Consider the following 25536-nt stretch of genomic DNA (forward strand, 5'->3'; position numbering starts at 1 on the left):
TTTTGAAACCAAAAAAATTAATTCTTTTTTTGCGCGGAAATATTGATGTACTCGGCTCTTCTTGGCGTCATTTGAGGGCCGCAATACTCAAATTGTTCGTATAATTTTTACGACAATTACTGTGAACATTTACAAATGTCACAGTATTCAAATATTCAATGTTACCATCACTTCTACCGACACTAGCATTTTTAATGTTTGTAGACCACGTTTAACTTCTACTACGTCACCACTAGATAACGATTCATTACATATGAAACATTAATCACTCATTATGAAAACTGTTCAAGAGCACAAAACTACGAAAATGACGTCTTTAACACTCAAGAAATATTTTTCAACTGAGCTGAACACAGTCCGACATGCAGTAGCAGGTATGAAGGGACGGGTCTCAGAACAATGTTCAGAACAATGTTAAGAACGGAACATCTGCCAGTGGAGGTCATATATATTATATATAGAAGATTTAACTAAGTTCCGAAATCTCTATAATATAAGTATATTTGTTGATAATCGTATGAAAAATAATTTTTATAATGACCTTTATTGACCTCCGAGCCATAGGTCGCGAGATTTTCGTGACTTTTGACACTCATAACTTTTTTAACCGGCACGATATCAATGTTGATTTTTCACATCTTCATTAAAACGTTCTAATGAAAGTGTATACCAAAATTCAGCTCAGTTGAAGTTTCTCCGCAGATTGAGGTTTAAAAAACCTAAAATGACTGGCTTATAAAAACGAGTTACCATGTGGGCTGAAAATTCTCGAGCCTAGCACACAGATGGGGCTGGCCTTATTGCATTCAACACTTTTTCAGTTAGTACTAACCTTCAGAAGAAAGCTGTTGAAATTTCATATTCTACTCATGGGTTTGTGAGTTATTGTGCTATATTATGCTGTTATTGTGGATCATAAACGCTTTCGTGTTTTAATTTCACACTGCTAGATGGAAAAATATACTGTTTAAGCGAAGCAATAGCTGTAAAAGTGTTATAAGGACTTTGTTCCATGAGAAATAACAAATAAACGTTGGCCTGTTGACTTCAAAAGTGGTCGTAGACACATCGATGATGCAGAATGTAGTGGACGTCCGATAGAGGTAGTAACACATTTAAAAAAATCCACAAAAACGTTTTGAGTGATTGAAAGGTGAAGTTGCATGAATTAGCTGACATTGTAAATGTATCAAAAGAACGTGTTGGCCTTACATTGCATGAGCATTTGACTACGAGAAAGCTTTGTTAAAAGTGGGTGCCTCGCAACCAATAACAACAATATCTTGATGATTCTGTGCAGTGTTTGCCCATGGTTGAATATAACAAACCGGAATTTTTGCGTCGATATGTGACAATGGATGAAACATAGATTCATCACTTCACTCCGGAATCAAAACGATCGTCATCTGAGTGGAGAGCAACTGGTGAACCTCGTCTCCAAAGCGCCCGAAAGCACAGCAATCAACTGGAAAGGTTATGGCCTCGTTATTTTGGGATGTGCATGATGTAATATCCATCGAGCAGGAAAATACAATTAACAATGAATATTAGGTTTCGTTAATGAAGCATTAGAAAGCCGAAATTGCACAGAAACGACCGCATCTAGCAAAAAAAAAATTGTTTTATCAAGATAACGCATCGTGTCACAAGTCAATCAAAACAATGGCAAAATCACATGAATTGAACTTCGAATTGCTCCCACATCCACCGTATTCGCCAGATTTGGCTCCCAATGACTACTGGCTGTACGCAAACCTCAAAAACTGCTCACCGGTAAAAAATATTGATCGAATGAAAAGGTTGTTGCTGAAACTGGGACCTATTTCGAGGGAAAAGATAAATCGTTCTACAAAAGTAGTATTGAAATGTTAGAACGCTCTGGAATGATTGTATGGTTCTTAATGCAGATTACGTTGATGAATAAAGCCAATTTTGAACAATAAAAACGCGTTTTCTTTCAGAGGCCCGGGACTTTTTTGTTAGTTGCTACTACAAGGAAAAAGACTGTTCTGCCTCTTAAGAATATCAACGATGAACGGGGTTCCTAGAGGCGATCAGTTATAAAAACAAAGACATTGACTGCCAGACGGGATTCATTGCCTTGACCACGGATCTTCTATTATTGACATCCATGATTTCAGTCTTTTGTCGATCCCAAAGATGGCGTCTTTGTAAGGACAAATGTTATCGTCGTCTTCCAGCTCGGCTTGTCATTGAAAACAGGTGGAGTCCAACAATATGTTTAACAATGTTTCTTGGTGGAAGGTAATGATGATTTGAAACGAGGAAACGATAAAAAATTTAATGGTTAAGAATACAAAAAACACAAGGATACAAATATTCGAGAGTTGATTCCGAAGGAAATCATATAAAAAATTTGGAAGTGATGAATGATCATCATGGTATTCGATGGACAAATTCAATCAAATAAAAATAATAATACGTCTTCATTCACCATAAAATTACAATTAAAACAGACAAAGGAAGAAAGAAGAGAACAACTTTCAGTATGAAAGTGAATAGGCGGAGTATCAGCCAAGGCTGTTTTTTAAGTCAACCTGGAAATAGCAATAATCAAACAATTACAAAAAAGTCGAGTTAACAGCGATACTTTCATGATAATAAATGTATGCAATCGCTGTAGAAAATTCCATTTTGTAATGCCAAGGTCGGGAACGGACAAGAGGCTAATGAGATAAATAAGTCTTCAGTCTTTTTTTAAAGTTTACGATGGTGTATGATCGAAATTCGCAAGGTAGTTGATTATAATATTTGGGTGCATTATACGAGAAGCAGCGGGTGAAGGTGGAATATTTTTTTTTCGGTGATGGATAGAACTGCACTGTTCCGTGTGGTAAAACTTGTTGAGAATGTTCTAAGCCCCTTCAGCAAATAATCAGGTTGACTAAATATCAAAACTTCATGTGTGTTGGTGAGTAGATGCAGTTTTGTAAGTTTCTCAACTTTTAACCATCCTGATTCTTGCATTGCTGAAGATATATAGTCATATTTCCCGATACCAAACGAAAAACGTAGACAGCTATTTCGAATATGCTGAAGAGCATCCGATTGTCTTGAAGCAGGTCTATGAATACTGTCGCAATAAAAAGTTTTTGACATGATCAGTGACTCGCAAAGTCTAATTTTCAGCTTTGTTTTGAGCAAATCACGATTTGGACACAGCTGCCTGAGGACGTTATAAGAATTGAGGTTCAGATAGCTGACATGTTTAGTGAAGCGAATTAAAACACAATATTAAGTTTATCATCTCAGTCATGGAAGGAAGTATTTCATATTCGATGCGGACTTGAAAAGTGGAGTTGGTGCGCTCTCTGAACTTCTTGGGTCATTGCAGACTTAGTAGGATTGAGCTTGAGCTTATGGGCTGTGAAAATGTCGAAGATAGCTTGAAGATTGTATTAATAGATTACTGAGCAGATGTAGAATCACGAGGCGAAGTATAACTGCGTGTCGTCAGCAAAGTGACGTATATTTCATTTTTACAAACTGATAAAAATCGCAGATGTACAAGCTAAAAAGTAAGGGCCGGAGAATAGATCCTTGTGGCATTCTCTGACACTGCTTTCCGAGAAAAACCAAAGTAGACTCAAAATCTCGTGATCAATAGTGTCGAAAGCTTTGTTATGATCCAAAAGTACTGAACAAGTCACATTCAAATCATCTACAGCTTTAAAAAGATCGTCTGTAATTGACAGAAGAGCCGTGGTGGTACTATGCTGAGGTCTAAATGCTGATTGAATAGGTGTTATAACATGATTTTTATTTACACAATTATAATTCTGATCTTCCAGTATCAATTCCACTACTTAAAAGAGACACGGGATAATTGTGATTAGTCTCAGGTCAGAAAGGGCTGTAGGTGAGTTACACCCAGACAGAGGGATAACCAATCCATCTTTTCAATAATTTGGAAATTTGCAACTGGTTATAATAGAATTCATGAGGAAGATGAAGTGATTTATCAAAAAAGAGTCAACGAGATTAATCATTTTGAGGGATATCTCGTCTGAACCCAATGCATTTTGCTTTTGAGGCATATTAGGAAGCTTCAAACTGTCTCAATGGTGACAGTGGTAAAGTGGAAGGAATATTTAGATTATTTCAAATTGATATAACTATCTAATGAGGACAGTTGATGAGCAGATCTGATAAATTGAGGAATGGAATTGAGGTGCTGAAATTTGATTTGATATAGTTTGGTTTGAATATAAAATATCGAATAATGTCTACCTTCACAACAAACAAACTTTTTCAGATAAACAACAAGGTTTCACTGAAGAAATAAGTATAAAAACATTACTTCATGAGTTTATTGAGCACCCAACAGTAAATTCATATTTGTGGATTGTTCATAGACTTCACCAGGGCCTTCGATGTTCTAGTACTGATGAAATCCTAGTTGAAACATGAAGATCAACACATTAGCGTTGGAAATAATCTGTCAATAAGTAACCATTGAGCAGGGTGTTCCATAGGTTTCAACATTGGATCCTTCATTAATTTTGATATACGCTACTGAGCTTATGGACTATTTTCAAAGACTGTCAACAATTCGAACAGTAGCTAATGCAGATGACACCACTTTCGTAGTTGAAGGACTTGACTTAACGACGCTGAAGGATAGAACTCCTTGGAATTTTTAAAAATTCATAAGCATAAGCATTGCGGATGTAACCTGCTGAATAATCGAATATATCTAGTTTACTTACCGGTTTTCAAATAAGTGTACGCACATTGTTACGGGTAAACAAAATTCAGGTACTCAATTGAGTTAGGTATATCTCTGTTATTCTATGTTCAGATAAATAACGGCTGATATTATCAAATAATTTTCAGTGTATTGTATTAGTTTGAAAATGTTACTTACAAATGAAAGTAGTAAAAAACATAGAAAGTCTCATTTTTCATGAAGATCTCTCTACCACGGCAACAACCATCAATTCATTTAAATCATTAGTGTAAGTTTCCCTACAATAATTTTATCTCATCCCTAAACAATTTCGTTGTCACTGTACATATAAAATATTGCCATTCCAACTTTGTACTCTGTACTTTAGATGTGATTTTATTAAAGCCGTTAACAAGTTTTTACAAAAGTGATCAATGGAAAGTATTGATTTCTCTATCAAATGATTAATAGAAGAAATATTATTTAGATTGATTAGGAGCATAAAAGAGAGCTCTCAAAATGTATAAATAAATAAATTAATATTATGAAATATCAGATGGATGTATTCATAAACCTAGTTTGAAGCAGTAAACAAGAGAAAAATGTACACAATTAGGTAACCTATTCACATATTGAAAATAACGATTACGAAATATCAAACAATGTGAAACCCCTGTCAGACTATTACACTCATTCTTAAACGAGAATCTCTGAAAATGAAACAAAGTTCCCGGTCAAAAAAGCAATTTTAAAAAAACAATTGAAGCTCACCCTAATTTCTATCACGATCAGAGAGACGATTGTGCATTCCCTTTGAAATCCCAAAAACCAGAGAATAAACAGAAGACCAGCATAAAAAGCAAATGTTTTTCAGCGCTAATCCCAATCCAAACTTTATTTTTAAATTAAATCCTATCAGTTTGGAGTCGGTTTTAGCGGAGAGTGATGAGAAATGAAAAGGGTTAGACAAACAGTTTATTTTATGGCAGATTAACTTTTATAATCTGTTGACAGTTTCCGGAACGGTGTTGGTTATCCGCCGCACAATATTCCGCCTCTTGAACATGCGCCGACCCAAGGAAGTTTCCTTTTAAGGTTTTCCTCGGTTTTCTTATGTACACCAACGTTGAAATCTCCAAGCTTTGAATGAGATTGAGAGCTTACCTTAAGGCGGGAGGAAACTTTCTAGCTGATGTTATTGTTATTAATAGTTATCTTAGCAACGACTTTTACTTATTCATGAAAACTTAAACAGAAATTTGAAATGAAGGTGTTCACTTCTCAAAATTGAACTTTATTGATGAAAATTAGTGGTAATATACATTCACAGTAGACAAAGTGGATTCTTGTGCATCTGAATAATCATTTCGGAAAAGAAAATTTGTTGTCATTTATTCAGTCTGTTGGGTGTAATTTTCAAGCACCGTACCGCGCGATTCTCCCATTTTATGGTCACCAAAATCGTCCTTATGAAAGGACTATCCGCAATGTGGTGGATAAATTTGTGTTCACTGCTTCAGTAAACGATCAACCAACACCCGTACGTCAACGAAACGCTAGATCTGCCGGAAACATCGCAGGTATCTGTGAAAGTGTGCAGGAGAATCCGGGAGGCGTCGCTCACAGAAACTTAGGCTTTCGCAGACCACAATTTTGCGAATTTTATGGAATGTACATGCACATGTACATGTACATGTACATGCACATGTACAAAATTCATCTGACCCAGAAACTGAAGGAAAATGACCATAGACAACGACATGTGTTCGATGAATGGTTCTGGAGCAGATGACCCTGATTTTCATCGAGAAATCATCTTTAGCGATGAGGTCCATTACTGGATGAAAGGGTAGGTACGTGAATGAACAAAATTGTCGAATTTGGGACATAACCAATCCACATGAGGTCCAAGAGCGTCCAATGCAATCCGAAAAAGTCATTGTACGGTGTAGATTTTGGTCTGGCGGCAACTTCGGTCCATATTTCTTCGAGGACGACGTCAACTGCCATCGCTGTCAACTGCGAGCACTATAGGTCCATGATTGCCAACTTCTTTTGGCCTGAATTGTTAGACTGTTTTAGTTGAGTTTCCTTAGGTCGCAGGCGTATGCGAATGAGCCACAAACCACAGCCATCATAACCCATGTCAATGGTCAAATTCAGTACCCTTCCGGTACATGTTGTTTCTAGCCTTATTTGTAGTTTTTTTAATCATTTTCATAGATTGTATATTTATTGTATTTATATGAAACTACAAATGAATATTATTATTATTATTCATGCCTAGGTAACTATAATATGAATTTTTAACTACACGATTTATTTTAGCTCTCGTTTTGTATTCAGTTTTGATCTGTTTCTAAACAGGTCTTTCTGAAAAGAACATTCCCTTCATATTTTTTATTTTCAAATTGGAAGTATACTTTGTCATGTGATTCTGGAATTTTTTTTTCCTGAACCCTAATAACTCGTTGAATTTTTAAATCTGTTAGTACAAAATGAAAACGAAGTACTTTTAGGATCATTTTCAATGTTATTATTGATATGGTTCTCATTGCCACCATTATTTACAAACATGCAAAAGTTTATATCCTTTATAGATGATGGCAGTTGCTTTAACCCCAAAACAAAGATGTATATGTTTAGGTTCAACCCACCATTACAGTTTATTGTTGGCTTCGTATTTGCAGACTTGTTAATTCATGAATTAGATGTAGAGTTTTCAGTTTGGACATCTAATCGAACCCTCTGAAAGTAAAGAGAACATCTTGAATTTTCAGTTTTTAAGTTTTTTTCTTAATTTTCTGTTCTGATCCCTATATTTCTTGTAGTATGAATTTTTTCGGGTTGTCTCTAATTATTCCAACCCAACCAACCGGTACCGGAACGGTAGGTGATTGGTTTGGCATGTGTTGTTTGTTCCACTCATTCAATCTACCGTCGGGAGAAACGCTGGTTCAAGACGGCAAGCCGGACGATTAATATTCACTGCCTATCGTACAACTCGTGCTAGGAATCGCACTTTTCGAAGTAAGGCCTCGTTTATTCTCAGCTCGCACAAGTTTCGACTTTTGAGAGTTGTAGCTCATAAGGGGACGACAGCTAATTAACGGAAAAATAAATTTCAACCGATTTTTCCGACAGATCTCTTGGTAATATACTTTATAAATTACTGTATTCAACGCACTGATTGATTCATATTCGAACTCGTATTCATACACAAATCTAGATGATCATAGATATATGAAAATTCTGAGTCCTTCAATATCAATTTTTTTTTCAGATATTTGTTCAGTCCTCTTAGTAAAATGAAAATGTTCATAGTCGAACTTTTATGGCTAGATCTGCTTTGAAGTTATTCTTCCTACTGATGACCACAGAAATTGGGCGAATATCAACTCATTATTTTCATTAGTACTTTTGTATGATCATTGTGTGTCACAACAGCTGGATATCTTCAATCTTTATTTTTCATCTCCAGTCCTATTTTGGTTCAAGAGAATTTAGCTTGAACTCAGATAGCTACATTGAAATTTAAAGACATTTGTACAAACATTTGTAATAATAACAGAAGTGGAGAAAATGTCCACTCCAATCTACCCCTTGGAATGAGGCTAGACATAACAGATCACCTCCAACATCAAAGGCACTTCCTGCGGCGGGCGCCAAGAGCTCCGCCTTGAATTAAGGCAAGGAACCAGCTGCCCCTGCAGGAAAGCTCCCTCACTTGTGCATCTCCACGGAGGGAACCTCAAAAAGGAAGCCGCACAACGGTTTTGGAAGGTGCCTCACCTCAAGGTTGCCAAAGAGAGTGTGTGATCGACGAGTCTTGGCTTACACCTGCCAATATAAACGAGATGTTTCCTAGTGACCTGGAAAGCTCAGGATGGACGATCACCTAGGAGGACAACTCCTCGGGAGGATGTACAATGGGTTACATGTGGTCACAAGTAATGTGAGTCTACAGTCACCCTCCCTACTCTACAGATACGGAACACCATTGTTCATTGGACAACGACAAGTTGTCTCTGATGGGTGCTGGAACATTGTTGAAATTATTATCAAAGGATGGTCACCAATGAGAAGAGTTACTTTGCTTTGTATGAAGAGAAGAAGTTTCAAATAACGTTTGGCTAATGAGCTTACAAGCCATCAAAAATAGGTGGGAAAATGACAAGACTGTGTTCTGTTTGAAGAATTCTAAATACTCGTTTCAGAATCATTTTTAGATTCTTCTTGATAATTTGGTTGCAGCTTTCCAGGAAATATGAAGCTCACTTTCAACCTGTGTATTAGACAGCACATTATATTGAATACAACAGATTACAATAATAGCAACCCGCCTCGGCTCCGCACGGGTGCAATGCCGATACATAATATGAATTCACCCACCGGAAGTTTCAAATAATGTTTGGCAACTGAGCTTACAGGCCATCAAAAATTGCCGGTAAAAAGACAAAACTGTGTGTTTTTGAAGAATTATGAATACTCGTTTCAAAATCATTTTCAGATTCTTCCTGATGTAGTTGACTTGGTTGCTGCTTTCCAGGAAACATGAAGCTTACTTTCATTTACAAACATGTGTATTAGACAGCACATTATATTGAATGAGTGAAACAATTAATTCCTAAGGCGAATCAGCTTCATTAATATACTAGTGATCCGGCTCGGTTCCGCACGGGTGCAATGCTGATACTTTATATGAATTCACCTACCGGAAATTTAGTGCCATGGAGAAACGCGCCCCTTCTACCCCCATAGGGGGCGCTCCTTCAAGAATATTTGAAAATCCTTTCTGAGACCTAATTAGCATCTATATACCGAATTTTAGCTTCCTAGAATTCACCAGTACGAAGAAACAGAGACGAATGAGTGGTAAGTGAGTGAATTTCGCACTTACAAGTATAGATGCAAAAATCCATCCCAAAGAAAATTGGACACTTCAATTTTGGTTGCAAAACGTAAACCTGGAGTATCCCCGATATCAATTATAGTGGAATGTATCCAAATCCACTGCCAAAGATTCCCGATATTTCTCAAAAGAACTAGCACACGTGTGCCTTAGGCTAGAAATGCAGCAATTGATCTGTGATAACTGAAATAAAATATTCGTTCATTTGATACTCCAGAACGAGAGACAATATTTTTGTTCTGGTGTTTGAAAAATATTTCCGTTTACCGCTGTCTTTTTTAGAATTGGCCAGATACGGGTTACATTTGTTTTGTTCTTCCACATACTGCTTTCTGGTTTCCAAGCAGGAGACGATAGTCAGAAGGAAGTGAGAATTTAGAAATACTGTTTTATAAAAAATACATGAAAATAGGCATCACATCTTCTTAGTTTGAGTTTGGAAGCCTTGTAGGGATGATACACTTTCTCAGATATTCTCAATATTCAATAATCGTCACAACAATATGGGGTCCTTTCATCTCTATTTTCCAAATTTAAATTTCCACGCAATCTTTTTCTACTTTCAAATTATATTATCACATGTTATTGTAGACAAAATGATGAATCTACTGTGCACACATTATCGATTAAACAAAGCACTTCTCTGAACATCTACCCTAATTCCATGTACTCATCAAATTAAAAGGGGAATTCCCTCTCGTGTTCGCCACCTTTTATTTCCTGAAATTCCGTTACGGTCAGATTCGTTTCATTACTTTGGAGAACGAACTGTTCCAGATGTAGATTAGTATCGTGGATTTGGTTCAATATTTATTCCATTCAACACCGTACCAAATACGGTTTAATTTTTCTACATTGTCAACAATGAAGATATTTTTTGTTCCGGTGGCCACCATAATACAGTAACATAGAGACAAATCATCTGTTGCCAAATCTAAAAGTCTGATGTAGTACAGAACAAGCATGTTCACAAATTAGCAGAATGATCCGATGGAATTAACTCGTGGCTGCGCTATTCTGGAGGAAAATTTCTAATCAGAAAGACATGAATGGTGATAATCCTAAGTATATCATCAAACTTATGTTTGCCTGAATGTAAAAAGTGAATAAAACCTATAGTTGTATCGAAATATGATTGATTCTTCAGGAACATTTTCTATATGCCTCGCTGTAACTCTAGATGTACTATTTAATCTTCTATCTCTGCTCCTCCGTGTGACGGAAGAAACAACAGGACTCACTAACCAGAGCTAACCTGAAACCGTTCACTTTGTGTGGACACATAAAGATTCTGAATTTTATCACATCAAAATTCTTATTGAAACCATCCGACGTATTTGCTTGCCATAGTCACCTTTGTAACCTTTGAACAACAATCAAAACAGAACACCTTACGAGCCTCAGTTGAATGAAATGCATAAAACACCACCAAGAAGCACTGAAAACTTTGATGTCCTACCCTTTTTCAATGAACCCTTGAAAAAATAAATTCTCCTGATGTCATAACCAATTTAGAGTAAATTGGAGCTGATACTAAAGTTGATTTATTTCCAATATCCCTTTCCTTTTCAATAGCCTTTTTGTGGACTTTCGAAAGGAGATTTGGAAAAAAGCAGACATTCAATTTAACGACTTCGCCTAATAATTGGAGTATCAGGTAATGAAGATCATTTTCATTAATATGAAACTCCACCAGCGATAAGTTACGCAGTAAGAGTCTTATGAGTTGTCAGTGGAATCAATCAAAGAAAGTTGAATGGACCCGAGAATGTTTTAGACATCTGAAATTATTGGGGAGACAGTACACTTGTTTTTCGATTGCTGACCATTTGTATTGAGAAATTGGTCTTCGTAACATTCACATGGTTTTCGAATTCGAATAGATTAAAATTATTTTCGAGACCCATAGGTTGCAGTACTGAGATGAACGAATATACTGATCGGAATGAAATGTTGGTCAAATCTTCAATATATTCTCGAATGAACAGATCGCCATTTGGGCTACACTTTGAAGATTGATGGATCCTAGAAGTGGGGACGATACTAATCTGGAAATGTCTATAAAAACTAGAATATACGACTTGTCTGGAAGAACATTCAGGAATCACAGGCAATGACCAAGTTCCGAAACAAACACCAGAACTACAATACTCCTCTGAGCACTTCTGCAATAATTCTGGTGTTGGGTAAAAAGTGCAAGTTTTGGAACGTGTTCATTGCCTGTGATTCCTGAATTTCATCATACCAGATGTTCCAATTTTACCTTTTATTGATGGACATATATGGGCCGTAAACCAACTATGAGTTCACTGAAACTTACGTTACAAAAATTTTGCTATTGAGAGATATCAAAAGTATTGAGAACTCTCATTTGAGAATATATAGGTAAAAACCTTCACATAAAAAAACTGAACACGTGGTCCTCAATGGAGAAGAATTTTGCTCTGAATGATTTCACGGGTAAATACATTTTAGCATGTTTTGAGTAGGTACGTGAGACAAAAAATTTATCAACTATGCGAATAAAATCATGTCCAGAAGAGAACGACAATCATCCAACAGACAAACTGCTCAACCAATTACAGGAAACAATATTGATGAAATGGGTGCAAAGATAAAAGGAAGAACACAATAAGCCTTTCACAGTTCTTTCATGTCTCCTTTCTGGAGACATGAAAGAACTGAACGAGTTAGACAGCTACCATTGAACGAAAAACAACAGAAAGCAGTTCGATAAAAATGGTAAAAGCTCCGTGCCATCTTCCAATTAATTCCTCTCCAAAGCATAATAGAACTCCGAAGCCAACGTTTTGTACAAGCTTACATTCTGCAAACTGTTTCCCAGTTATTTACCATACTCGATCACGTTCATCTGGCTTCTACAATTGTTTCATCTGTGAAAAGATGTTTTTCCATTAATGTTCATTTCTCAGCAACCGTCTGGTTTTGTTACGTGAAAGAAGCTCCGCGATTCTAGCAAGGCGTTCTGGATTCAAACTGACCTCCTTCAGTTTTTGCATGACTATTTTATTACCAATGTTTGCTTGTTCATCAATAAGCAATTCAGTTTTTGGTGATCAATTTGGCAAGGTTTGTATTCTTGAAAATTGGTCATCCCTTGGTAATGTATATCTTTTTTTTTGTGGTCTGCAATCTTTACTTGTTAAAGTACCAGTTATAACAGAAACTAACTCTATGGAATATTGTATCTCAATCACAAAAACTACAGAAAAAAGAAATATTGCCGGCACTAATAAATAATACTGATAATAACTATAACTATGATACGTTGTGATATGTATGATATCACAAACGTATGATACGTTTGTGATATGTTTGTAATTTCTATCAGTATTGTTTATACATTATAAAGGCTATTTCTGAACTTCGTTGATTGAATTAAACCCAAAATTCTCCAGTGCAGCAATAAAAAAAAACAATGACAAAATATTTTTGTCTTTGAAAATATTCACAGCATCCAAAGGGGGCATTTCAAAAAAGGGACAACTACTATATCAAAGAGGAAAAATAGACGAAAAGTGGAAAATAACATGGGAGGAGAGGAATGAATGTAACCAGGAAGGTTTTGATTCCAGGTGATGAAATTGACTATTCAAAAGCTTTCTCAAACGTTATCATGTCCACTGGAAATCTCACGATGAACTGTTGCTTGAATTTTGTAGCATATTTTTGTTATCATTTCCTCAACCAAGATTTTTGTCAAGAGTATTGAGTTTCCATACAATAATGATAACATTTTCTCATTTTAACTGATATCGTCATGTTATTTTGCCAGTTATTTTCGTCCACGATCTTCAAATGAATGTAATATTATACGATTCACCTGATTTTGGTTAAATAAATATAATACCTATCGGTTTGGATTGACAGTCTGTTACTAGTTCTGAGCTCGTTTTATCTTAGTTTTGACAGAAAGGTAAGTGCTTCTTTGTTCAAAATATTAAGTCCAAAATACTTTTTTGTGTCTTAATAAATAAACTACGCCCTTCATTCTCATACCTGTCAAAACTATATATTTTAAATAAGAAAGGTGAATACTAGCCATTCCGCCAGTGTTACGTCGAAAATATTTTTTTATAAAAATTTCAAAATTCTCGAAAGTGATTCTAATAATTGGCTAAAAGTTACGTCTCATCTGTTTCTGAATATAACAAATAATGGCAGCATGCAAATTCCACGTGTTTTGAAGTTGTTAAACTGGTCTAAAGTTTTTCTTGTAAAAATCTCCTACTCATGTCTCCCGATAGAGAATAATATTTGTATTCATATAGTACTCACACTTCAAACCCAAAATTGAAGACGGAGAAAATAAATTCAAGTTTATTTTGAAGTTTGGAGGGCAGTACGATTAGAGTCCCCAACATTGCACTCGATGACGTTATATTTATTGAATTACGCTACTACGCTTCAACAAAAAAAAACTACTCCATGCTCACCTCTTCCACTCCTTCCAACAAACCTAAGATCATTAAATTTAGCTACTTGATTCTTCATAACAGCCGTACAGTTCCTCAACTCCGCACAATAGTTCTCATCATTCCCAGCTTTAACAGTCACCACAGTCCCGTCTCCGATGTCACCTAACGCCACCACTTTGAAAGCCACTGGTAATGTCTTGTTCGACCTCCAATGAGGAGGTAAAACGGTACAAACAAACAAAGGACTCCCAGTTCTTATGAGTTCCCCAGGATGCTCACTCAGGAAATCGTTCAGGGTCCTCTCGGCCAGGATGTCCGAGGTCATTTTGGTGTACGTGTCCTGAATCAGGCTGGTAGTTCCTTCGGGGGTGGAGGCCGTAACGCCAGTGCCTGAAGGGGTGTTGGTCAAGTGCATGTTGGGTAGTTTCCAGTCACCAAACATAAACAATAGTTCTTAGCACTTTGGTAGTTGGCGGAGATTCTTGAAGTTTGGGAAAGGTTTGCTTTTGGCGACATTCATCTTATGATTCGAAAAGAGTTGCGTTTGTCCATGAGTGGCCATAGTGTTAACAGTTATGTCAGTGCAACAATAGCAAGTGATTGAAAGTTTAAATAGCGACAAACAAAACCGTAATATCCGGCAATCCGATTAAAAAGTATGTAGCACAAAACCGATAACAATTTATTCGAATTCAGCGAGTTAAATTCCACATGTCATTCAAAAAATCCCACGCCACACGATCGCGGGGTTGCCTAGCAACACATGTCAACACTTTTTCTGAATGAACTTTTTTATAGGGGTGGGGAATCGGTATAACGCACTCACATATTAGCCGCCACTTGATCAGGTGTGCAACTTCCCGATGACTTTTTAATGAGAGCTGCGTCGGTTGATTATTGTTAGATTTTCCGCGTGATGCATGTGTTTTTAGGATTGGTGAGCGAAGCTACCGCTGTGTCTATTTCGCTCGCCGACATTTAAACCAAAACTAAAGATTTAGCCGGTATGTTGTTGATTAACTAACAAAAACGGGTCGGCATGTACGTCGCTTCCAAAAATACACACGGGACCCAACAGTTAGAGGAAGACAAGCGACATAAGTGTTGTCTGTTAAAGCAGCAGCTACCGCGCGTTTGATAACCCTTTACTTATCAGGGGAACACCGTACACCCCCGAAACGGGAGAGACAGAGAGGGGAAATAGCTAGATTAAAACAGAAGCTAACATAAAGGGGTACATGTCTGATAGAGAGCAGATAGAGTGTAAGAGAGACCCATCTTGTTTGCGGTCAGAGCAGGCTGGGCCTCACTCCGGTGGAAGACAGCTTGATACCAATTATCCCGTAGGAGAAAGAGACGGAATTTCAACGCGGTTTTTTGGCCACAGCACGCTAGACGCAGGCGTCACGTATGGAGTGAGACGGGCTGCAGCGTGCTTTGGACGGATTGTCATATGTTTTGTATTTGGCAACGTGGTGCCGTGATGTGGCTATTATCCTAACGTGATACACCGCGGAAAGGATGTAGCGGTGAGCAGGATAAAACGGAGGCGAAGGATTTAGGGCTTTATTTGTTTTGGGGAAGTTTGTTTTGTAATTCTTGTGCAAACTTCAGGAAAGTATCGAGTGTATTATAACGAGTAGTGAGGCTGATAGGTAAATTTGGTAGTTGCGAAGTTAGATTTGTTTGTTCTTGAATGACGTCAAGTTTAGTGTTTCGAATCATAACTCTTATGCTTGAAATTGGTGGGTATGAAGGTATCGCAAGACGTGGGCATGTTTTTAACTCTAGAATCGAAAAACGAAATGAGTTGAGAAAGTCAATATATTTATCTACGTTGACAATTATTTGAAGAGAACATCTCTCACATCTCAGCAATTCATATTATAAAGAACGGGTATAAATACAAATTTAAATAGTATTTGATTTGTATGACTGCTGGAAATCCTTTTCTTGTAAAATGTCTACGTGATTGGTTCTTTATTGATTCCTAATCAAATTTTCAGAAATAGATATATGTCTAATTATTCCTCTTATCTTCGAATTCAACAGCTTGTGAATGAAACAAAATGATTCCTATAAAAATAGTATTTTAATGTTTCAGAAAACAATAAATACACTCTGTTCGCCTTAGAGCCACAAAGCGGAAAATGTGAGGTTTGCAAAACTTAGAAATATACTTTTATTTTTTTGTTTTTTGTTGAGTTACAAGTTGTTTTTGGTATATATCACCAAAAACATTTGAATGTTTCAACAATACCACATACATTGTTGCCGCTTAATCGAAATTTTGACATCTATAACATCCATTATATTATTATTATTCGAATAATAAAAGTAACAGAATATTTTTGATTGATGATTCCAATGATTTGTTTTTCTGCTGAAACGGTTTTTCATCAACTTCCACCATATCAATATTCAGTATTCAAGTAACACTTTACAGTAAGATTTTCACTAGAATGTTTCAATATACAATGGCTTCGTCAGACGTAGTCATACAGTCCTGAGGAAGCTAGTGTTTTGTGAAACGAATGTTGCGGTTTTGTGAATGTACAGTGGAAATAAACAATGTGATGTTACCTGGTTACGTTATGGATTTCCGTCGAGTGTCGGCTAATTTCTGCACGCGATGTTGCTTGTTGCGTTGTTAACCTCTTTGAATTTTCATTTGAACCAGTGTATGTATTATCCGGGCGTGTGTTCTACTACTCCGAAGTTTCTGGTGTCTCCTCATTTGAATATTTCCTTGTTTCATCGATATTATCATGACATTCCCAAGGTTTCTGGTAGACCCAATTCTTGAAGTTACTGTTCACGTTTGGCATTTTGATCTGTGTGAGAACGCTGCGGATTATGTGAAGGAACCTGAAGAAAAATCTAACGTACAATTCATAGAAACGATTCGTCCGATTTCTCCCCGATAGATGAGACAATACTGGTTGTCACAGCTTTTATTTTTTGTTAGTCCTCTGCAGTCATCTAATATTTGTTCTACCAGCTTCTTGGTGCATAAATTCTACCGAAGATTCCTCGCTTGCGGAATTACTGAAACTGATGAAAGAAATGTACAAGCAGAACAAGCACAATGAAAACTGGGGATAAACATTTCATTGGGTGTGAATCAACTCAGTAAAGTCAGATTAGAAGAACACTAATCTTTGAAAACATTATTTTCTGAGCAAATACTTGCTTGAAGTTGAAATTTTTATCAGATGTATAGCGGAGATTAGTCCACCTCCAAAATATGTAATCTCAAATAATATAGTTTCATCACTACGATATCAATAATTTTGATTGAAAGTGGTATATTTTCAGGAGAGATTGATTTTTGGGAAGAAAGATTTTGTCTTTTTACTTTTCTCCATCTTCATATAAAAAATGTGGGAAACTTCCATTTCAAAAAAGAAAACGATTATTTGAAAAAAATTGTTTATAAAGATGTAGATCATGAAAATACGTTACTTTCAGACACAAACTGGAAAGCCCTCTCAAAACAACTATTTTTATATAAATATTGAATTACACAAAAGAAAATGTACTTTCGAAACAAATACTTTCATATGAAATCTTGAATAAGATATTTTTCACAGGATTGCTACATATCGCTGCATGTACTCTATATTGAAAAGTACTACATGTTAACATAGCTACTTTCCAAAGGTTTTGCATTTCTTAAAAGGTTAAAATGTTGGTTGTAAAGTAAAGTTTTCAACAGCGAGCAGATCAACAAATCCATTAGGGAAACAAATAATGACACATATCTAAAGCTAAAGGTACTTTTTTAGGATATAGAAGTATCAACTCGTCCTAGAATTTTGTCTACTGGTTCAAAAAAAACAGTATATTCCAGCCTTGTTCAAAATTACTATTTCGATTCATGTTGAATGGTTAGGTTTATTCTGTTATCGACTCTATAATAAATGTAATAGTTTAAGTAAATGTAAAAACACATTTATGAATATGAATGAATGAAGATAAATTTCAAAATGAGAAATAATGTATGAGTATACAGGGTCCTGCAACAGTGGCGCGGTGTTTCATATCTCAATTTAGGAAACAGATAGGAATCTAAATTTATATAATATTACCTCACTGCACGAGCTCGACAAAATAAAAATATTGGCGGTCACATAGGGTGTTCACTTTTTCTGTGCGGATCCCCACTGTGTTTTTTTAAATGACAATCTATATTTTTTATCGATTTTTCGGTACACTTTATGTCTATCTTCACTTCGAAAATATTGACAATTTTCGAGATATCTAGCATGACAGGTTTTTTTTCCAATATTCGTCACTGAGAATATTTAAAATTATATAGTTGTGCCAAGTCCAATTGAATTTTCTTTTGGTCAGATATTCTACAGTGGTAACTCTCTCAAACGTTATATGTGAAGTCGACCTGTGATATACAGGGTATGAAAACCGCTTGCCACATATTGTAAATAAACATTTGCAGAATCTTCCTTATTTTGAATGGAACATCCTGTGTATTATTGATCCATAAGGATCGCCAACGAAACCTGTATAAATTTCATTGAGTATTCCCTATGGCTATGTTCAATAGTTTTTCCTAAATAAGCATTTTTTTTCGAAAAATGGTCGGACAACAAATACGATGTATACAGGAAGGAAACAAGCACGTACAGGTATATTTCTGACAGTTCACATGACTATAGACAGCACAAACGTGCTGGGCTGAATATTCTAGTGCATCGTCTTTTGACTTTTCCTCTAACACACGGGAGGTTCCCAAAAGAAAAACGGACAATACAGAAAATCTAAATAAATGAACTGTAAACGTCCAAGCCAGTCTTGATATACCTATACAGTAGGTTGAATGGAGACCCTATCAGAAAACAACTACTCCCCTGGCTAATACCACGAAGGGCGTTTGATTATATCCGACAGGCGTCAGTGCAGATATTGGTATTAGCCAGGGGAGTAGTTGTTTTCTGATAGGTGTCAGTCCATTCAACCTACTGTGTAGGTATATCGAGACTGGCTTGAACGTTTGAAGTTTATTTATTTAGATTTGTCTATTGTCAGTTTTCAAGCATAGCCCACTGATTAATAAGAAAATACAGAAAATAGCAGTCAGTAACGGTTTCTCGAGTGGTATTGTAGATGATATAATAAGGAAGAAAAAGTTTAAATTAGGAACGAAGCAAATCTCGACTTTTAAAAACGACGAGTAACAAGATAAATATATCTCAGTTCCATACTACCAATACACGAAGAGCTTTGGAAATATTTTCAAGGAACTAGGTATGGAAGTGGTTTTTGAAACAAGTCATACACTGGTCGGTCGGTAGCCAACCGGTTCGGCGTGGGTGCTTTGTTCACTCACTCGAATTGACCGCCGTGTTGGTCGGCAGTGGGTTCAAGCCCTAGTCTGAACGATCGATCTTCACTTGCTATCGACCAACCCGTGTTAGGAATCATACGTTAAAAGGTAAGACCTCGTTAATCCTTAGCTCGCACAAGTTTCGACTTTTGAGGGTTGTCGTTCGTAGGGGTGCGACAGCTGGTTAACGGAAAAAATATACTTTAAACATCAATAAAATTTGTTGGATCTGACCATAAAAGTGAATAGGTTGTATTTTTGACAAAAATGAGAACGTGGAAATAATTTTTATTTGGATGAAATTTTATCAGAAACTTCGAGTTCAGCGTTAGAAGTCCATAAAGATGATTGTTAACTTAACGGAACAACAGATTTTAAACAGATTTTTAAACAGAGCCTTTTAGAAAATCCAAAAGACGAAGACGGGAATTCGGAAAAGTCTGTAATTTACTAAATTAAATGTAAGGACTGCAATGGAAAATATTATGGACAGACAAAAAGATCTATCAAAATAAGATATAAGAAACATTTAGCACACCTTAAATACAAAAGACCAGGAAAATCAGCAGTCGCCCATCATATTTTGCAACAAAACTTGAAATGAGAATACAATACAACGAATGAAATACACAAAATACAAAATGACTTCAGAGTAAAAAAAAATGAAAAGGAATGAAATAGAAATAAATCGTCATCAAGTCATCACCCGAAGAATATTGTGGATACTAACAATCGAAACGTCGTGAAGTAACTCAGTTTGAAATCTTTTTCGATTTATTTTAATTTTTGCTTATTTTCATTGTATTCTTTTTATTTTTATTCATTTTCACTCTATAGTCATTTTTATTTTGAATCTCATTATTTTATATGTTGTATTGTATTTTCATTTCAGGTTTTATTGCTCAACACAATTGATCTTTCAGCTATTCATCCTAATTTCATGTGTTCTTTTATTGATTTTGAATCATATTTGAAAATGTAGTCCGAACTACTGAAATTCATAATCTAAATAAATATAAATTTCTGAATAATAGTAAATGGAAGTTCTAATGTATATGTTCAGATCACTGTTGACTGAGCAATTCAATCTCGAATTTACTTCTGAACAGCAGTAGTGATAAACTTTTCAAAGATTCACTGAATGAATTATACAGCATGATACGACGTGAAGGATCGTTCATAGATAGTGTTGTTATGATTCAGAATGTCAAAATCATTATAGAATCTAAGATTTCCCGAATGTATCTGAAGTCTGGGAAAGAGATTTTTCACGAAATAAGTGGGTTGTTGTTTTAACAGTTCGTGGATGAAACAACCGAAATGCAATTCTCTTCTGTTTTGAATTTTCAACCAATTCAATTGATTGATTGAAGGGGTCACACGATCTTTGTGATTCAGACTGAATATAAGTCTAATGCAGGCGTTTTGTATTTTCTGAATTCTTGCAGAAGTTGTGGAATCGAGGCAAAGGCCATATACGACATCGCAATAATTGAATATAGATACAATCAGAACGTCTGAAAGGGTAATTTTGAGTGACCTGTTTGAATACAGATGTTTCAGAATGACTTGATAAACAAAATATGAGATTATGGTCTATACGAAGCCCTAAGCATTTTATTTTGTTAGTCAATTTCACAGAATGTGAATATACAAATGAATGTTATTTATGGCCCTTCCACGATCTTTGGTTTTTCCACAAATCATCAAAGATGATTTACTAGAATTGAGGTTTGGTCAGAGTTGCTAAAAAATCTGAACAAAGATTTTATATCATTATTGAGCGATGTTTCGAGATCAATAAGATGATTTACTTCATCGGACTAGTACAAATCAAATCAATCAAATCAAATCAATTTTATTTCTTTGCGACAATATAAAATTGTATAAAAGGGTCAGGTAGATAAGATATAATGAAATATATAGGTACGTATGTACAGTACAGAGTCAGGTTAAAATTGATAAATGAAGAGTATATATAATATAGTATATACAAATATAAGAATATAAATTATCACACATAAGATGACTAATTAGGTACATAGTTGGTTAGTTCTTTGGAAGTATTCATTCATGGAGTATAAACATTTTTCAACTAAATGAAGTTTTGAATATGTTTTGAATGTATTCTCACGTTCCAGACCTTTGAGGGTATATAAGGTAATTTATTGAATATTTTCACTCCAATTCTACTTGGAGCTTCATATGTAATATTAACCCTGGACAGTGGCAGTCGCAGATCATTGTTACGACGGGTGTTATAAAAGTGGAAGTCCACATTGCATAAAAAAGAATGCTCATTTTTGAAAATGAATACACAACTTTCAAACACATACAGACCCGTACAGGTGAGAATGTTGTAATTTTTGAAGAGATTACGACATGAGTAGTCACTTTTGACACCAGCTATACATCTTATGATTTTTTTTTAGAAATAAAAAATTTCTGCGAGTGAGAAGAGCCTCCCCACTAACAAGTTACATACCTGAGCCGGCCTTTCACTTGTGCATAATATAAAATTTTCAGTTGCTGTGGAGTGAATACGTGTTTAAGATTTCTAAATATATAGTAGATCGATGAGGGCTTAGAGCACAAAAACTGACAGTGTTCTTTCCAGTCCAAGCGGGAGTCAATGAAAATACCGAGAAATTTACAGTCTTCAAGGACGGATAACTGGGTGTTACTCAGGATTATATCTAAATTTTCATGTTCCTTCTTTGTCGGGTGGAACAGTATTGAATTTGTTTTTTCAGCGTTGAAATACAGACGACTTTCATTAAACCGAGCAACTATTTGTTTCAAGGTAGATACAAGTTAGTGTCGTCTGCATATGTAGAAATTTTGAAGAATTCAAGAACATTGGAGAAGTCAGATGTATAGATAATAGAGAGTAGCAAGAAACCAAGGATAAATGTACTTATATACATATAAAACTACAGAATAAATTGATCAAATAATCAATGTACACCCAGACGGTTATTATGGTGTTTCTCTTTTATTCATGCAATACCAATATATGAATGAATGCCTGTGTAATACTAACCAAAGTAGTATATGAATATTCGTAACATTTCATCAGTTTCGCCAATTAGCAGAATCAATCGTCCGTAGACAAATAATACGGCGAAGGAATGAAGTACTCGCAATTAGATCAGATGTACGACATTCCTCGATCCGGGCGTATATTAATTTCAAGACCCCAACAGTTGACCCTAGAACATTAGCTTTCAGTGTCCGGAATCCCTGGAGAACGTTCCTGCTTCCATCGCCCTTTTGTTGTTCTATCTTCTCAATAATTTATTGGACTGACCCGCGCTTTATGCTTGCCTTGCTGAGTAAATCAGTTGGAAATGGGCTGAAATTTTACTGGATAAGAGAGAAGTAAGTATATTTAACCGTAAATTGTTTTCAGAGATACACCAAATTGACAATTCCAACCTGAATAACGGAACCACCAGCCGGGTACCGACGAAAGTAAATTATTGTTAGACCATTTGCAAACAAAGACGCGTAGATGTATTCTGTACGTATTGTTACAATTCGTACATATAATTTTGGATTTTGAAAAGAGTTCACGAATGAAAATATTACAAACCGAAAATTCCGTAATAATTTCGATATAGAGCAACCACGAAAACAAGTACAAATTAGAAAATATGATGACTTTGCCCAGAATTTCATGAGACGAAAGTGGTTTCTATGGAGAAATAAGTGCCTGATACACATCAGAATAAAAAAACTGGAAAACATTAAACTATACAGTCGAGTCCCTGATCTTAGAAGTAGATATAGCCAAGTGCAGGTTAAACTTTTTTCTCCGCATCCCAAAAATATGATCGAGGTGCCGAAATAGTGTGCAGATGATTTTTTGAAAAATTCAAATACAACTTGTGAAAATGGCAGAAGTTATAAACAATCAACTTAAAAAAATGAGGTTTGGTTTTTTGCAATTATTTCAAAAACTGTTTGACATTTTTCAAATTTGAAAAATGATTCAAGAAGAAGAGGGACTGTAGGACCAAAATCGTGATTTTCCCATTGATTATGCATTAGTTAATAAACATGTTTTTTCTATTCAAACAGGAACATTGCAAGTGCGATAATTGTCAAATAAATCTGTGATCATTAATTTTTCTGGAAATCTTTTTGAAAGGGTTCAGAATAGATTTCCGCTGGAGAAATAAAAAATGAAATTTTTCAATTCGTTATGAACAGTTTACACAGGTTGAAAATCAAAAATCTTCATTGATCATTGAAACATTTCTAATATTACTCTCTATTCATTTTTTATGATCAGAAGAAACTGAATGAAAATTACTTTTGGAAATGTTCATCTGCTATCGTTTGAAACATGTTCATAAACAAATGCGTTTTTTATAAGATATTTTTTTGGAATAGTCTGTGATGCAACCTATGATTTGAAAAAAATCGTTTCCTGAAAAATGTTTCATTGCTCGGAAACGGATTATTTGTTAATTAACATTTTTCATTCTATCACTTGTAATTGATATTGAGAAACCGTTTTTTCATCATATCTCATCTTGCTGGTAACTGAAGAAAAAATGGTTTTCATTTGAATTTTTATTTTTTATTCAATAAACAATTTGTTATGAATAATTAATTTTTTCTATATATTTCTTTTCTCTTTCTACACAATATAACAGGAGCAACCATGTATCATTTCTTGACAAAACAAAAATTTATATTTCATACCAAGTTTTGAAAAATTTTGTCTTTTACTCTATCAAACTCACCTGGTTTTTTTTATGTTTGAACTTATTATAACTTAAAAACAATATAAACATGAATCCATTCAGAGACCTTTCAAAAATAGCTTCAAAAATATATCAGATTTGTCATTTAACAATTATCGCACTTGTAATGTTCCTGTTCAATTGTTAATCAACTAATGCAAAACTAACTGGAAACTCAGGATGATCATTTTTTGACCGCGGACTATTGTTCATTTATTTATCCAATATCAATTTTTCATTTTGATATTCAGTACGTATTTTGGCGTCTTTTGAGCAAGCTAGAGTACCTACCCGTTTTAGCACATATTTTCTAGCCTCTTGAAAAGTTAGAAATATTGGTCCTGAAGATTTTTGGAAAATTCCGTCCTCTTCCAGAATTTTTTCAGATTTGAAAAATATCATACAGTTTTCGAGATATTTGCAAAAAACCAAACCCTTTTTTCAGTTGATGTGTTATAATTTTTACAATTTTTGCAAGCGGCACTTGTATGAAATTTTTCTCTGACTGTTTGTATGCCGTGTTTGAGGAATCGAAACAAATTAACAACATTTTATATAACGGAAATAACTCATCATTTATAATATTTATTCTTGTCGCATGCTATCTCAATTTTTTATTTTGATTCATTAAATGGTATTTTCTTGAAACAATTATTATTGTCGGTTAGACCATGTCTATTTACCGAAAGATACTGATGTATTTTTTTCAACTTTGTAATGATCAGCAGTAAAACTACCAAACCTCTATCCTGCTATTTTAGCCATAGAACTCAGGCAGTACTATATGGTGGAAAAGTTTCGAAAGTTTTTAAAATTGATAAAGGAGTACCACAAGGGTCAGTATTGGGTCCCCTACTCTTCAGTCTATATACTAGCAATTTTCCTAAGTCCTTCCTATCATGCGCACAGCACTATTATGCTGATGATACTCAATTATATTTGTCATTCAAACCTGAAGAATACTCTCAGGCTATTAGTGCTTTGAATTTTGATCTACATAATCTTGAGCGATTTTCTTGTTTGTTTTCAGCAAGTTTCATTTCCTGAAACTGAATTGAAATAAAACTGTTGGAATCGTTTATGGTAGTAAGAATGCAAGAAAAGAATTTACTGCAAACCACTTTGCCATCATTCAGATTGGAGGGGGGCCTTTAACACTTTCTAATAAAGTTGAGAATCTGGGTTTGTGGATTGACGGAATTATAAGATTTTCTTGTCATATCAGCACAAGTATACAAAAAGCATTCTGTAATCTCAAACTGATTTATCAAAATAGACAGTTATTTTATAAAAGAATTAAAAGTTAACTATGTGACTCTTTAGTGTTATCCAGGTTAAATCACTGCGATGTTATTTAGGCTCCTTGTATAAACTCTATTGATATCAAACGAATC

General features: G+C 35.2%; 1 protein-coding gene across 2 annotated transcripts in view; it reads right to left on the bottom strand.

The window, feature by feature from the left end:
- The window catches only part of RunxA (RUNX family transcription factor Runt related A), a 99980-nt gene extending 84885 nt beyond the window's left edge, over positions 1 to 15095 (bottom strand). Inside the window, exon 1 of one of the 2 annotated variants that reach the window (XM_074175952.1) lies at positions 14060 to 15095. In XM_074175952.1, coding sequence (XP_074032053.1) covers positions 14060 to 14483 — 424 coding nt within the window. In that variant the 5' untranslated portion in view covers positions 14484 to 15095. The remainder of the gene's footprint in view (positions 1 to 14059) is intronic. The other variant, XM_074175951.1, reaches the window with a different exon arrangement.
- Positions 15096 to 25536: the final 10441 nt, after the last annotated feature.

The sequence above is a fragment of the Leptinotarsa decemlineata genome, unplaced genomic scaffold, assembly GCF_025532065.1.
Source record: "Leptinotarsa decemlineata unplaced genomic scaffold, Ldec_3_MD MMD2_tig00001393_RagTag_RagTag, whole genome shotgun sequence".
In the NCBI taxonomy this organism is placed as follows: domain Eukaryota; kingdom Metazoa; phylum Arthropoda; class Insecta; order Coleoptera; family Chrysomelidae; genus Leptinotarsa; species Leptinotarsa decemlineata.